This window comes from Rhipicephalus microplus, chromosome 4 (assembly GCF_043290135.1).
Source record: "Rhipicephalus microplus isolate Deutch F79 chromosome 4, USDA_Rmic, whole genome shotgun sequence".
Lineage (NCBI taxonomy): Eukaryota > Metazoa > Arthropoda > Arachnida > Ixodida > Ixodidae > Rhipicephalus > Rhipicephalus microplus.
Genome location: NC_134703.1, coordinates 16,868,364 through 16,884,655, shown reverse-complemented (window position 1 = coordinate 16,884,655; position 16,292 = coordinate 16,868,364). Strand labels below are relative to the sequence as shown.

At 45.4% G+C, this 16,292-nt stretch overlaps 1 protein-coding gene across 11 annotated transcripts in view; it reads right to left on the bottom strand.

The window, feature by feature from the left end:
- LOC119183490 (irregular chiasm C-roughest protein) overlaps nt 1-16,292 on the bottom strand; it is a 662,802-nt gene that overhangs the window by 43,146 nt on the left and 603,364 nt on the right. For 10 of the 11 annotated variants that reach the window (XM_075892228.1, XM_075892231.1, XM_075892229.1 and 7 more), the window contains one exon: nt 815-1,150. In XM_075892228.1, the coding sequence (XP_075748343.1) occupies nt 815-1,150 (336 nt within the window). Of the gene's footprint in view, nt 1-159; nt 264-814; nt 1,151-16,292 lie in introns of those variants that run through there. The other variant, XM_075892234.1, reaches the window with a different exon arrangement.

Below are 16,292 nucleotides of genomic sequence, written 5' to 3'. Positions count from 1 at the left end.
TAACCCCCACATATCAATCAATCAATCAATCAATCAATCAATCAATCAATCAATCAATCAATCAATCAATAAACAGCTCAGGGGAATGTCGTAGACGGCACAACACCTGAAGTTATGCGCCACAAATAACATGCTCATCACACTGACGCACCAACTCACCCAAGAGAAAGTTCTTCTGCATAGTAGGAGGTGGGCTATACCTCAAACCAGACGTTGGTAGACGTCACCCGTGGAAACTTGAACGCTCCACTTGAGAATATTGAGCTCCGTACAGTGGTCAAAACTCATGCCTAGAACAACGCTCATGCTTAGAACGAGCTCTGCGACATCTGCATTTGCGACATACGCAGTCGCAAATACGCCACACCTGAGCATGCGCGTCGCCACTGATGTGCCTGTCTTGCAGTTTCTGCCTTTCTGCATTATACCACCAAATAACAAAAAAAAAGAAGCCAGAAATTGCCCGAATAGGCACCTTTTATACTCGCTTTATGGTATCATTATACAGCGAGAACGGTTCGCTTTTTTGTTTATTTTTGCTTGTTTTCTGTGTTTTTTTTTCGCTAAGTAGCTCATATCAGCTTTCGACGGCCAAAGCAGTCATCGCGGCCGCAGAGATTAGGGGCGGGAACTGCATGGCAAGCTCACCACTTGCACCGCTGCAGATATTATGCCTCAAGCTGTTCCGCGCGCGACGCTCCATCCTTCTAGACATGAGAGTTGATCCCTGTACTACGCAATACAACCATACTACGCAAAGTAGGATATATGTCGGTGGCACACTCGGTGCAAAAGGAAAAAAGTCGACACGCACCGATGACCGTGAGGTTGACGTTCCTGTGCTGCGTTCGCTGCCTGCTGTAGTCGACCCGGCAGCGGTACTCGCCGGCGTCGCTCTCGAGCACCGGGTCAATGTTGAGCGTGGGCGGCTTCGAGCTGACGTCCAGGTACGCGCGCGTACCTAGGTCCTGGCCCGGGAAGTGTCGTGCCTTGCCCAGGGGCTGGTCGCGGGCGTCCAGGCTGTAGATGGGAATGCCGTAGTCGCCGTGATACCAGAGGATCAGCGACACGCCGTCGCCGCCCGCGGGAATGCTCGTGTTGCAGGGCAGTGACACCTTGCCGCCGACCGCGGCGTACAGCTGCGGGATGGCTGCGCAGAAAGAAGAACAAGACTTCTGTGAGCAGGTCTTCTGTATGTGACACTGGGGTGATTTTAAGCTACGCGTGATGGTCTATTGCTGCACCCTGTCAATCACTTGCTGCAAACAAACAAAACATAGTAAATGTGCAGTGTAGCAAGTGTCAGGCCATTACAGCTGCTCTCGTGACACACTCAGAAAACAGGAAAAAGCCGGGAAGTGTAGGTTTTGAGCAGAAAGGGGAATTTTCTGAAGCTGCTGCGAAACGCTCGCTTTGGCTGTTCTCGTTGTCCTGTACAAGTTTACTTGGCCATTTTTTTAACAAGCTGTGTTTGTGAGCTGTGCGTCGCAATATTACGCGTGTGTAAGGAATAACTAACGACGTCTTAGATAGGGACGGGACACACGATAATGGTGAGCGCACTTATTAGCAGAAATGACATATTGTCGCGGCTATGTGACGAAGAAAAAGGCAGCAGTAAAACTAGTAAATACGTGACCTTTTGTTGTGTGAACATATGCACATAAATGAAAGCTCAAAGCACCGAGATTAAACGCTGCACACTTATAGTGTCATTCCCACTCGTCAGCCCCAAGTAATCTGGTCATCACCGAAGGGCGTTGTTTTTTATGCATCAGTGAAAGCAAAATTTCAACGCCATGACTGTGGTTCTTATTTCTCCAGAATAAACCCGCCAGCTCACGTGGTGTGCGCAATCTTATCAGAATGTTATAAAAAAGTGGAAAGTTTCTTAAATATTGCGGTGTGTGTTGCACTGAGCGGTAATAGGCTTTTGTGAATAACAACCGATCCCAAAGCAATAAAGAAATATGCCTGCGTGATAATATCCTAAATACACGTCCTAAGCCTATATAAAAACACCCAGCATGGTTATTTGCCAAATCACAAGCCTTCGTTGTAAGGTAAACAAGTAAATATGTCAGTATTACAGCTCATGTACCTCCAGGCAAATGCGTCCACTTTCATTATAGTAGCACGTAATCACTTGCTCTCAATGTCCGAAAAACGTTATTTGCAGTGTCACAACTTATTGTTTCGTATGTTTAACTGCTTCGTATGTAGCTAACCAAAGAAAAAAGAAAATTAGGGCACGAAAATTGTTCAGTAAAGGTGCCTTCCTTAATTCTCCTGTTCGTCAAACTTCCCCCAATCACAGACGACGATGTCTCACCATTCAGACCAGGTACGTTGTCTTATTTCAATCCTCTTATTCGCAACAATCGCTATGGTGGTCTAGTGGTTATGGTGCTCGCTTGTCGGCTGTCCCGAAGGACACGGAATCGAATTCCAGTTACGGCGGCCGCATTTTCTACAAACGCGAAAATGCTCGAGTCCCACATAGTAAGGTTAAGGAACACGTTAACAAACCACAGGTGGTAAATATTTCCTGAGCTATCTCTTACAGCGTTTCTCGTAATCGTGTCGTGGTTTTTTGGACGTGAATTCCAAGGAACTACTATTAATACATTATTCCTAAAGCATTGTGACATTGGCCATAACCTACTGGTTTGTCAGAAGTTATGACGCTGAAATATACGGACGTATATAGACACCAGTGTTCATTGTGATATGTACTTAAAAGATGAGAAATTGCGTAATGCTATATATTGTATCAATTGCAACGCATAAAAAAGGACATATTTGTAGGAAGAAAAGCGTACCAGTAAAAAAAAAAAGTGGTGCGGGAAAGGTGGTAGAAAACGCCTTTATTCTGTGACAAAATTACGCATACAGGATAGTTGAAGGCTGCATAACTCGACTACGTTGAGCTATGAAATGCAACAATGCAACATTCAGGGTTTCATGAAACACATTCCACAGGAGCCGAAGTCTCTTTTGAAACGCATGAGCGTAAAAAGAGCATTTTTCCCGCACGATTCAAGGCTCATAAAAATGACCCGGAAAAAAAGGAGTGAAAAAACCAAACTCGCTTAAAAATTTGGAGTTCATTTGATAGGAGCGGATGCAAGATGGCTCAAAAAGAATTTGTTTTTGTTTGTTGCTTTATGTAGAAGACGCAAACACCAGAAAAACAGGACTTATGATGGCGCTTGCGAGTTAAGGAAAGCTTTTTTATCCATACAAAAAGTGGGCGGCAGTCATACTCCAACAGTAGTACGTGAATCATAAAAGCTTTGCCTCCTGTCATATAAAAAAAAGGAGTCAAAGGAAAGTAGGTGCTTCATTCTAAAATATTTTCTTGTATAAAGGAACTCACGGTGATGCGGCAAAACCCTGCGTGTAACCCCCATTTCACGCATTACAAAAATAAAATGTTCTTCAATTTGCTACAGCGGCTTCACATAATGCTTTGCAGACGCAACAAAGTGCACCGGCGTGTGTCTTACGTATAAGCCTGCGTATTCCTCAATCGCTGTAGCTGCTGTACACAAAACAACACTTAGTGTATTTCTGGGTTGTTTTAGGAAAGATGTACATGATAACAACACAAATAGTAGCATGCACATTGGGGCCATTATTTTTGACCACTTTCTACGAGTGAATGTAAAACAAAACGTGAAAATTTTAGTTGAATATTTAGCAGCTCTTTATTCGCTTGCCTGTTTTTTTTTACATTTCGTTTTTTCCGAAGCTCAGCTTTCGCCACTATCGCTGTAATATTGCCACCGGTCTCTGTTATAACTCCTAGTTAAGGAACATTGCACAAAATGAAGTAAGTCTAGAGGTCAAACTGTGTAAATAAGCTCGTTGTAAAAACAGGGCACAAATTATTTTAAAAGGTAATAGCAGCACAAACGATGGGGCCAATAATCTTATTTGAATCAATTGTATGAGCAAGTAAGGTACTTTATTGTAGAGTCGTGGAACTATCCCTCGACAAAAACTCTCCCAATGTCGATAAAAAAAATCAGTATTTGATGGTAATGGTAACTGAACTGTCAGTACACTAATTTATGAAGAATACAAAAGTAAGCAAGTTGATGGGCTGTGGTATATTGTGCTTCATGTGTAATATATACATTATTTCCTGGCCAGTACTGTGTCCGCGCTCACTTCCTCATTATTCTAAAGCTGTTTAAAAATGCTCCCATACTTTTCTCCTCTAAAAGCAGCGAGCAGCGGCTGGCCATTTTGCTAAATATATAATCCTTGCGTATAAACGTTTAGAAATCTGTGCTTCTTTTAAAGGAAAAAAACAAACTGACGCCAAAATTTACTGCTGTAAATTAAACGGCACCGGCAGCGACAACCCTTCGAAAGAACCGTAATGCTAGTGCCAACGTACTTATATTTAGGCGCTAAATAAGTAACCACAGGTTGTCAAAACTTCCGGGGCCCCCAAGTACTGCGCCCTCTTAATCATTTCGTGGTTTTTGGACTTAAAACTAAATAAAATTTTCTTCCTTCTAAGCAGTGGTTTATCTCTGGTGTTTAGGCGGCCTCCGTTTTTTTTCACACAATGAACACAGAATAAATCGTTGTGTAATAAAACATTTGACAGATCTCACGTACATTGAGAATCGATGTTATGCGAAGAATGCGGATGCAAGGCTAATGTGTTTTACTTTTTTTTTATTGAGCGAGTTGCTATGAAGCGGCGCTCAATATATGTACAAATCTACGCACTCATATGTTTTTTTTACCACCATACGGTAAACAGCCGCATATGTTTTATATTAGCCGTTCTTTGCAGTTGCGTATCGATGCTAACAGTAACATAGATAGTAGCGGTAAGCTGATATGAAGCAATGGTGTTAGGAATGGGGCTCATGAAATAGTAGCCCTCAACACTGCTACACAAATCAACCTCAGCGAATCGCGCCTAACTACAACTGATGTTGACCCGACATGACGGCTGTATCATAAAAGTGCATATGTAAGTTTTATAAAGTTTGATAGCCAGTACTGCAACCAGAATTGACGTTTCACAAACGTTAGGATTCATTTGGAAACTATTTCCGAGACCTGGTGAGTATCTGCGGTAGAATACTTGATTTCCAAGCAGAATGCTATGGTTTTATTCCTAATGGAACACTCACATTTTTCTTTGCATTGGACCGGTCCTACGCAATTACCCATGTGTGTTCTCGCCATTATTAGTTATATATAAAATGTTTATCACCTGTGGCACATGTGCGGATACCAGTGGCACATATCTACCCGTGAGTATGTGCCACTGTCTGACGGGAAGTGTTTGACGACGTACGCGGCGAGATTTTGACAATATTATTACGTGACCAGCGCGTTGTATTCGTCAAAGCATCTTACCCTCTCGTATTAATTTTCGTATATGCCAGGTTAAGGAGCTGACCATGACAACACCCCGACGTAGGCGGATAGATAAATAGATACGCAGATAGACGCCAAAAGTGCTTCCAGTACGTAAAGGAATGCCTCGCATTAAAAAAGAACTTTGTGGTTAACGTTACCGGCACAAAAATAACCTTGTTTGATATGAATGTGAAGAACGTGGTGTCTGAAATTCCTAGGTTTTGAAATATCAGCCATAGTAGCAATAAGAAGCCATTACTTGAAATAATTGATTGACTTGATTGATTTGTCAGGTTTAACGTCCCAAAACCACCATATCATTATGAGAGATGCCATAGTGCAGGGCTCCAGAAATTTCGACCACCTGAGGTTCTTTAACGTGCACCCAAATCTGAGCACACGGGCCTAAAACACTTCCGCTTCTATTGTAAATGCAGTCGCAAAAGCCGGCATTTGATCCCGTGACATGCGGGTCAGCAGCCGAGTACCTTAGCCACTAGACCACTGTGGCGGGGCGACTTGAATTAAGGCTATACTCTTTCACATATCATAGCGACATAGAATTACTCTCTTGAATTTGTACCATGGTGTGGGCAAAAGATAATGTAGACTGCACACAATTTTGCCATAAGAATAAATATGAGACTGCATGAAAATCACATCATCAAAAATCAGCCATAAAACACATAAAAAATGCCAAAATGTCGAGAAATTTTGTAATCTAATCCACCGTTATTATTAAAATAGACATGGTCGCATTGATTGGTTTTACTGTACACTTCGATTTTCGAAAAACAATAATCCAGGTTACTTTGAGTAATGGCAGATAAAGTGATGGCGCTTAAGAGATTTTAACCAAGTAAGTTTTATACGGTCATCTCCTTTCGAACTAACTCGACATGATTGGCGGCACTGCTCTTTGTATCCCAATAAAAAGCTTCGAAATGGCAGTGCGAGCTACGTATTTGAGCCGACATGAGTAGCATCCATTTTTGTCTCATATAGCAGTCACCAATACATAATCGAAGCCAGCCGCCCTACATTGTGCAGAGCCGGAGTGGCCTGAAATAGGAACCAGGTATTATGTAATTGCCGTTCCTCTTTATCACGCAGAAGGCGTTACAAAACGAAATGACCTATTTTAGCAGTATTGCACTCCTTAAGATCAGACAGTAGGCAATACTTTCTGAATCTCTAATTAAACTGGGCACTTGTTATTGAACAGTGACAAATGACTCACATAGATTACCCGGGGTCACCCCAAAGCCATGCAATTTTTATCACAGATACATCAAAACATTCATAGCAATGTACAGGAGTCTAATAAGCTTTCTGGCGTATCGCTGTGGTTGTATCCCAAGTTTTGATAAATGAGTACTATGTCATCTTTCAATCACATAGCGCCAATACATCTTGTGAAAAAAAAACATAATTTTTATGAAATGCCACACGACCCCTCAGTATGGATGGTTATTTCAATGGTTCTCAAGTCAAGCAGTTTGGTCATTTTACAATGCGGGGTATCACCTTGTAGTTCACTGTGTATACAGCAGTGGCATAGCCAGAGGGCAGCACATCTAGCTCTACCAATTCTTTTTTTTTCACAGCGATAGCCGTTATGACATCACAACTAGGGTCATGCGTGGCGCCGCAGTTGTCCACCGGCGGTGTCCGTTACTACCTCACACGAAATAAGAACCTAAGACACAGTAAGGCTCGAGCTCGGGTTCTCTCGATGCCAGCCAGTATTCTACCACTGAGCCACGCCGGTTCTGGGGACTTCTTCGCAAACTTGCCTTAGGGAGGCTTGAGGTCGGCAAAAGAATCGCGTTAACATGAGTGATAAAGCGTTTTAGAACAGCGAAAGCACCAGGTGTCACACAATGCGGATAGTGTAACGAGAGGGTCGTCCAATGCCCCAACTTATTACAAAAGCTTGTTCTTGTTCCACTATAAACTGTGGTGCATACCCACTTCAGCCATAATTCCTCATCGTCGTCAGCCACTGCATGGGGCGAAATTCCGTGCAAGTGTTTTGCATTTTGCAGATACCGTGCTTCTCAGAAGAATGACAAAAAATAGCATAGCGAATGCCGGCCTACTGCCCAGAAATCATTATTATTATAGCCATAGTTTGTACCCAGAAAGCTTGCTTGCAGCAGTTACCCAATAAGTGTTTTGAAACAGCTTTGAAAGGCTACTCTTCTAGCTTTCGCTGTGACCGTGCTGTGCCTTCCGCGCAAGCCTGGCGGTATTTTTACAAGCAAATCTCCTTAAGGCGTCACCCGATCATCCTCTGTAGTAACCACCTCTCTCGGGTATGTGCCAGCGAGGAGTTTAGTTCTTTGAATGTCCGCTAGAAAGTGGTACTTGTATATAATCAATATATGATGAAAAGATGCAGGATGATGGTACTTGGAGTGTTGACGGACATACGAATAGACAGACGGACAGACGCACGGACGGAAAGATCCACCCACAGTTGGACGGACGGATGGATGCACGAACGGACGGACCGACGCTTTGCCCCCTCATCATCATTCAGTCCTTGAATATGCTGTCATTTTTTTTGCCATAGCATTCAGATGCCAAAATTACAATTGTCCAGATCTATCTGTTCGGTCCTCATTTCAGATGAAGGAGTGCACCCCCCCTCTCCCCTTCGAAAAAAATCCTGCCTACGCCCCTGCTGTGTAGCAGTGCTACGCAAAAGCATACAGCATGCGTATAATCGTATCGGTACACTTCCACGCGTAATCATGTGGACCTGCTACGAAGTAACTGTTACTAGCGTAAGGCTTGCCGCTCAGTAAATCTGCCACGCACTGCTGTTCTGCTGGCACGACATCCTTCTCAGGGTTCTAGCACTTTCCAACACTTCGTACCACACCATCGTTAATCTGCCGAACAACGTCTACAGTGCAAGCTGAAAGACTAGAGAGTTTCTACTTGTTGGTCAGAGTTGAATGTAATGGATGGAACATCATTACCAGTTGTAACCGCACATGCCTTCTTTGGCTAAGTCCACAGCCGACCAACCAAACGCTAGTGGTCCAACTGGAAGCGAGAGGCAGACAGCTGGTACACGTTCCATTAAGTTGCAAGAAAGCAAGGAGATGCCTCCTGTGTGTTGCCTCGTCAGATGCATAGAAGCGCAAACCCACAAATTTATCTGTCCAATGCAGTTGTCTGACAAAATTCCGCTTGACTGCTGTTTCGAGTCCGGTAGCCTCATATCGAGAAGTCGTTCGGCGAGCCAGGAAAACGTTGCACTGGTGGTTGAAAACGGTACGGTAGACACTAGATAGAGTGCCAAAATGTGTTCCGCAATGAACGGATATAAGGCGATCTAGATGCTCGCGAAATGCTGCCAGTGACAGATTAAAAAGGGTTCATTGCGTGTTTCGATATTTCGACCCAGCAGATACTCACTCTATAGTTGAGCCAAAAGTCACTGATTTTTTTATTTTTTTTACCACGGAAATGTTTGAGGCCGGGGTCCCGAATGCTCCACTAATATATTTCCGTCACGGATATGACGTTGTAAGTTACATACTAACAGACTGTAGAAAAAAAAACGCGCCCTCACCGGGCGCCATACCTACGACCTCTCACTCCACAACGCGGGGCACGAAACCCCTAAAACACGAAATATACATTGTCCAGCTCGCTACCGACGGGCTACTTTATATACACCATATATCGTTGGCGCTCCTCGAATTTCAGCAACTTCACCGCGTTCTTGTCATCAGTAGCGAGATGGCGCGAAAAGCGTGTGTGCTTTCTGCTTGAGGTGCACGCTGCAAGTGTCGAGCTGCTTACTGATCGCCGCATAACATTACAATGTGCTGATGCGGAAGTCATTCTTTCAACCTTGTGGCGAAACAATGCAGAATAAAGCCTCATTGGTCTCTTTTAAGACAAGTTTAACTTTAGATTATATTAATTCTTTACTAGAGGTATGGACAACGTGTATTTTTGTTTTGCTTTTTTGGGTTCTGAGATTAAGAGACCTTCAGGCGTCCACCTTAGTCTGTAGCGCTCACGGTTTTCGATTGCTGAACCGAAGGTCATGGGTTCGATACAAGCCGCGGCGGTCGCATTTCGGTGGAGAAAGTGCTAGAGGCCGGTATACTCTGCGATGTCACCACAGAATAAACAAGGTGGTTGTAATTTCCAGAGCCCTCCACTATGGTGTTTGCTACAATTATATCGTGGTGTTCGAAGGTGAAATCCCAAATTTAATGTTTTTATTTTATATAAGCCTGTATGTTAAATAGGCTACTATGACCTGCGATAAGTCATTATAATATACATCTTAAATTTCTAAAAAGCCACTGACGATTATGATGTTGCCAAAGGCAAATTCTGAGTACGACTATTAAGGTGTATTGATTTTGTGATAAGTATGGCAAATCGGGAAACTGCGGAAAACAGTGCGTGGGTGTGTTTCACAACAGCCGCCACAGGCAGGCCTGCATTCATGCAGCTCATTATTTCCATAGTTGTTACAGCTGGACGCCCCCGCCGCACAACTTAGTGATGTTGTCGCCGGTGACCACCCGAGGGCACGCACTACTGTGGTGCCGTGGGTAGCAGCAGTGGTCCCTGTCCTCTCACACTGCGGTTTCCTTTTTTGCTGCGCTCTCCACACTGTCACTGTCTTTGATCTGCTGCATTCCGAATTCACTTCCTTTCGTGCCCGTTCACAGTGAAGGTTATGACGACGATGACACCACACAGCGCAAGAACGGGTGCCGCAGAGTTGCGTTAAGAAACTTGTTCATTATGAACGAAATAGTGCCCACAAAACTCGAAGCAAACTTTAGGAGCCCGCAACAGCGTTTTATGGACTAAGTGTCCCTCCAAACAGCCACGTCCATCTTATACCAAGCCTACCAAGCCAACGAGGCCAACATACTTTCTCGTTACCGTGAACGACAGGCATGTCTTGCGAGTACCACGGGAAGCACGAGCAGGCACGAGGAATTGCAGACAATACCCCAGCGACTCGCTCTACTCCGCGTTCGTTCTCTTTCATCCAAATTCGCTCTGCTGGTTACTCTGACAACTGCAACGCCACTCAACGCCGAAACTAGGGCATAGGAGCTGTGCTCTAAAATGAGCTCGTTAGGGGCAGAAAATATGTATGAGTATCTTTTTTTGCGTTATACCTTTCCTAATATGCGCGATAAGATCCCTAGGTATTGCTGCCATAAAAGAGGAGAGGCTGCGTGCCAACAATGTTATGCCAGTCATAGCATGTCGTTTGACGACATGCAGAGCGCAGCGGGATTTTGACTCCATCTTTATGAAGCAAGAAATACCGAGAATACACTTGAGCTTCGCCTTAAAAAGTAGAACGCGAAAGCTCAATTAGGCCCCATGTGCATCTGCCCCTTCTCTATTGCTAGCCTGTTTTCTGTTCAAGGTAGATCCCTCAACCATACTGCAAAGAATCGAACGTTTGTACACTTGTCACTGCTACTATCCTATAATGCGTACTGCCGGAACAGTTGCGAAATACTAACGACGCCCCAATTCTGCTTTTTGCGAATCAGCAATACACCAACTACGCGTCCATACGGCACCACGCCAACGTACGCAGCTACTCACTCTGTTGAAGTTATTGCAGTTGATGACGATGACTGTAAAATATGCGTCATTCGCATGTTTTGATGACGGGGGGGGGGGGCTGCGCTTCTGCCGCGTGGGATGAAATTGTTTATTACGCCGTTCAGAAAACGTGTATTCTAAAGAATGTAGATCAAAGGAAAAACATTGCCTAATGTCCCTGTAAAGCAAGCAGTTCTGCAGGCACGACCTTTGAGTGGGTAAACAGCCTTCGCAAGAGGACTTTACGACCGATGAAGCGAGAAATCAGAGTTGACAATGAACGTAAAAGCGACTGATTCGGGATAATTTACACCGACAGTTTTACTGATCCGTATTGCTGCATCTAAACATGACGTATCAAATGTGGACACCTGAAAAAGAATTAGGGTGCCCCTGTAGAGCGTGCATCTCTGCAATAATACCCGTTCAAAGGGAAAGCAACCCTTAAAAAGAACTCTACAAATTGCGAGCGAGAGACCTCGCTTGATATTGAGAGCGACAGGGAAGGAACTTGGCACAGTAATTATATGCGAAGCAGCGCTTTGACTAGCCTGTGTAACGCTGTGCCTCCGTCCGTACCGCTCCCCTCACCGCAAGTGTTGGAGTGGTGCCAAGTAGCTCACTCCCTCCTAGCAGTACGCGGTGACGGCTCTCTCTCTCTCGCCTGTTGCGCGCTCGTCACGTGTCGACTGTCTCTCACTTCACCCTCTTCACCACTCACCACGCTCGAGCCCACTCCTCACTTCGGTATCATCTCACCCGCGCCACCTCTTTCCATTCACCGGTGAGAAGAAGTCGCAAGCCGGCGTGTGCGTCTGCTACACGCACCTCGAGAATCTCGCGGCTTCGACACTGTAGACAGTAGCCGCTGAATACCACGCGATCGCGCTGACGAGCGGGACTCCAACGCGGCATGCTTTCCGCTAGTGGGCGGGTACCTTTCCCGGCTCTCGCTGACGTTGCGAGGGTCGATGGACGATTGATATGTGGGGTTCAACGTCCCAAAACCAAAATATGTTTATGCAGGACTTTGAAGTGGAGGGCTCTAAAAATTTCGACCACCTGGGGTTTTTAACCTGAACCCAAATCTGAGCACACTGGCCTACAGGATTTTTGCCTCAATCGAAAATGAAGCCGCCGAAGCTGGGATTCAATCACGCGATCCACGGGTCAGCAGCCTAGTACCTCAGCGACTAAACCACCGTGGCAGGGCGGCGTTGCGAGGGTTGGCGAAGCAGATCGCGTTCGCGAATGTCAACGTCAAAACCGACGAGGCGCAAGCCAGGGAATCCGAACGCAAGCGTACGCAGTGGAAGACCAGCGACACCGACGAGGTGCGAGTCAAGAACACCGATCGCGTTCGAGAATACAGACGGCGCGTGTGTAACACGAAGAGACGCGAGCCAAGGAAGCTGAGTGTAAGCGTCTTCCACGCACCCCACCTGCCATGTCATTGCGTTTCAAAGAAACGTTTACTCGCTAAACGTCACACTGGGTTTCGCTTCAAACCGTTGTTCCAGCACCCCCGTCGACACCCGTTTTAATCGGGTAAACACCGTGTGCACCACTGCTGTTTTGCTTCTCATCAGGGTTCCCTTCAGAAAGATGGTCTATAGTTTATCAATAGGCCTGCTAATCTGCATTGTTGAAATAAGGCCTAGATATATCATACTATAATCACTCATTCAGAAAAATTAATCACAAGTCTCCTCTGCAGAGCATGTACACCTTTGAAAAGGTGTTTTGGGTGGTTAAGAAACTTTTACAGGAGAAGTACACGACTGAAACAAGACTTCAGTCAATATTGAGCATGATAAAGAAAGAATTCATTAAACTTATGATAAAATTAGTAGGTATCCATTGTTGCAGCAAGAAATAAATTTATCAATTGATGACTCCTCACTCATGAAGGAGGATCACAGGTCAGGAAGAGAGAACATCTGGCATACTAATACATACTGGCCTCGGCCTAAATTGACGTTGTCTTACAATTTGTTGTAGCTTACGCGGCAAAATGAATTTTATACAATAAAATTACAATTTCTTACAATTTATTGTAAATTGCACTGCAAAATGTAAGCATAAACGCATGCGATGTCACCATCTGACAAACTTTTGTTCTTGTTGCAGTGAACCTGCTTAACCTGGTTGCATTCAGCTATGGGCATAGTTTACCGCGCCTTGGATGAAATATTCAGACATAACGACCTACCATGGAAGTATAGTAGTAATGTAGCTGGAATGCTGATACTGGACTGTTGCTAGGACAAACACGGCCGTGGGAGCCGTATTTCGGGTGGGAAGCGAAATGTTGTACGCCCGTGCACTTAGCTTTAGGTGGACGTGAAATAACCCTCTGTTGCCGAAATTTCTCGAGCCCTACCTTACGGTGTCTCTCATAATCCTCATCAGGGTAGGATTATCATTATGATCAGTTTTGGGAGGTAAAACACCACAATCCATTGTCACAGCGAGAATTAAATACGGTGATGAAAACTTGTAGGGCACACGACTTAAGCTTGCGTAGATGGTTCAACAGATTAGGTTCAGTGGTAACGTTCGTACTTTTCGTCTATAAGCACCGATGTGACGTTGAAGCATCTTGAATAAACAATACCTTTACACGACTCAGAAATTTATCACACTCTTGTGTCGCAAAACCTTCATCAAAGCTTGCACGACCTGACTGTAAAGCACGTAACTTACTATCTTGGTCGACCAGGTGTAACGAGAACAGCCACGCACTCTTAGGTTCTGCAGCAGAACACTGACAAATCTACACGCCGCTGTCATAACGCAAGGCTCCAAAAATATAATAAATAAGAAAAATGCGAGGCACCGCTGCGGAAACAAAGGCGCGAGTGAAGGCAACATGTTCGAGTGCGAAATCACAGGCAAGAAAGCGCGCATGAGAGTGCAGCAACGAGATAAGCTGCGCGAGAGGCTTATGGCTCGTAGAGAGGCCGAAACAACTGTCAAAAACAGAGAAGTGCATGTACACGTCCTTTTCGCCACTAGTGACAATAACGGCAAAATGATAATGCCAGCACCTGCGTTACCACCGAGAATACAGCTAAAACACAGCGGCGGAGAATTGCGAGACAGACTCGAAAACACTGAATTCTGCGGTGGTAATTATTTGACCGTCTTCTTTTTTCTTCCAGGCACGTTTGTAAACGTAGTGCACTTCTAAAAAAAAAACAAGCGCTAATGCTGCATAGTGCGTTGAATTCGAAGAGGGGAGTACATTTGCATACCATTTTGTCAAATTGGTAGACCACTACTTATCCTCGCATTTTACATGTGCGTTAGAAGGTGTGGCTTACCCGTTACGCTAGTCCAGACACCATGGGGCTGGAGCGCTGACCCGAAGGCCACGGAATCGAACCTCTGTCGCAACAGCCGCATTTGTATGGACGCGTTATGCTAGAGGCCCGTGTACTTCGAAACGAATGCCCCAGCCTTCACTGTTATATAACAAAAAAAAATAAAGTAAGCCATAAACATAACCTTATGCAAAGCAATACTTCTACAATAACCATACCTCCCGTTAACAATACCACCGAATGCGTTTGATTCAACTTGAATAGCACAGTCAAGGCTCTAAAGAAATGTAGAAAGTATTAAATTTATTATATCAGATCAGTGCTACAAATTTCCATGTGCTCAACTACTCGCTACGGGTGAAAGAATTCGCACTCTAACGTTTTCCTATATATTGTCGCGCGTGAACAAGAGGGACTTCAGGTAAAGAATACCGCGTAGTCACAGAGGCGCAGGTCAGGGACACCACAACCAAAAAAACAAAAGCCTCGGCGAGAGCGCGCTAGCCCAACAACTTCTTCCTCGTTTCTTCTCCTCGATGCGGGCTCGTGCTCGCCGCAGTTCATGGCCAGGTGGCATTATTCCCCCACTGAAAAAAAAGCATCGCCCCGATGCTCGCGCGAATGGTAGTGGATAAGCGGAAGTAAAGCAGACATGCACACTGTGGGCACACTTAAGAAAAAAAAAACAACAACAAAAGAACAAGGCTGAGGTACGGTCCCACTAACGTACGAAGTACGGCTTGAGCCGTACAACGTGAACAATCTCTGGGTAGTGCTTTCGACGCTGGGGTGACATGGTTCCATATGGAACCACCTCATAATTCACGTCACTGATGCGACGCACTACTTTGTAGGGTCCAAAGTAGCGACTCAGGAGCTTTTCGGACAACCCTTGGCGGCGAACCGGAGTCCATACCCAAACTAGATCTCCTGGGTGGTATTCGACCTGTCGATGGCGAAGATTGTAGCGGCGTGCATCTGCAGTTTGTTGTTGCGTAATATGCAGGCGTGCCAACTGTCGAGCTTCTTCGGCAAACTGAGCAAGCTGCTCAGCGTCAGGTGTGAGCGACCCGTCGTAATCGTGTGGCAACATAGCGTCCAACATGGTCTGGACCTCACGCCCATAGACGAGACGGAACGGTGTGAATCGTGTCGTTTCTTGGATGGCAGTGTTGTAGGCGAATGTTACGTATGGAAGGACCTGATCCCACGTCTTGTGTTGAACGTCTACATACATGGACAACATATCGGCGATGGTCTTGTTAAGTCGTTCCGTCAGGCCGTTAGTCTGCGGATGATACGCCGTCGTCTTGCGATGGCTCGTGAAGCTTAGCTTGAATACATCGTCAATGAGCTGAGCCGTGAAAGCTGTTCCGCGATCAGTGATGACGCAAGACGGGGCGCCATGGCGAAGAACGATCTGTTCGACGAAAAACTGGGCAACATCGGAAGCTGTAGCTCGTTGCAGGGCTCTTGTCTCGGCGTATCTCGTTAGATAATCTGTCGCTACAACTATCCATTTGTTACCGGCAGATGACAGAGGAAACGGCCCCAGTAAATCCATGCCTATTTGATCGAACGGCGACCTTGGTGGTGTGATTGGTTGCAGCAGGCCTGCAGGCTTCAGTGGCGGAGATTTGCGGCGTTGACATTCGCGGCAGCTTTTCACATATCTCTTGACGTACATAGCAAGTCTCGGCCAGTAGTACGCCTGTTGAACTCTGGCGAGAGTTCGTGAAGAGCCTAGATGCCCGGATGTGGGTTCGTCGTGGCAGGCCAGAAGAATGTCGTCTCGCATGTCATATGGGACCACTAGCAAGTAGGCTTTTCCATTGCCGTTCGAGTTTGATTTATACAAGACACCGTTCCGCAGGCAGAACGAAGAGAGATTGCGAGAGATGTGCCGAGGTACGGGTGTGTTGCGTCCTTCTAGTTGGTCAATGATTGCGCGAATCT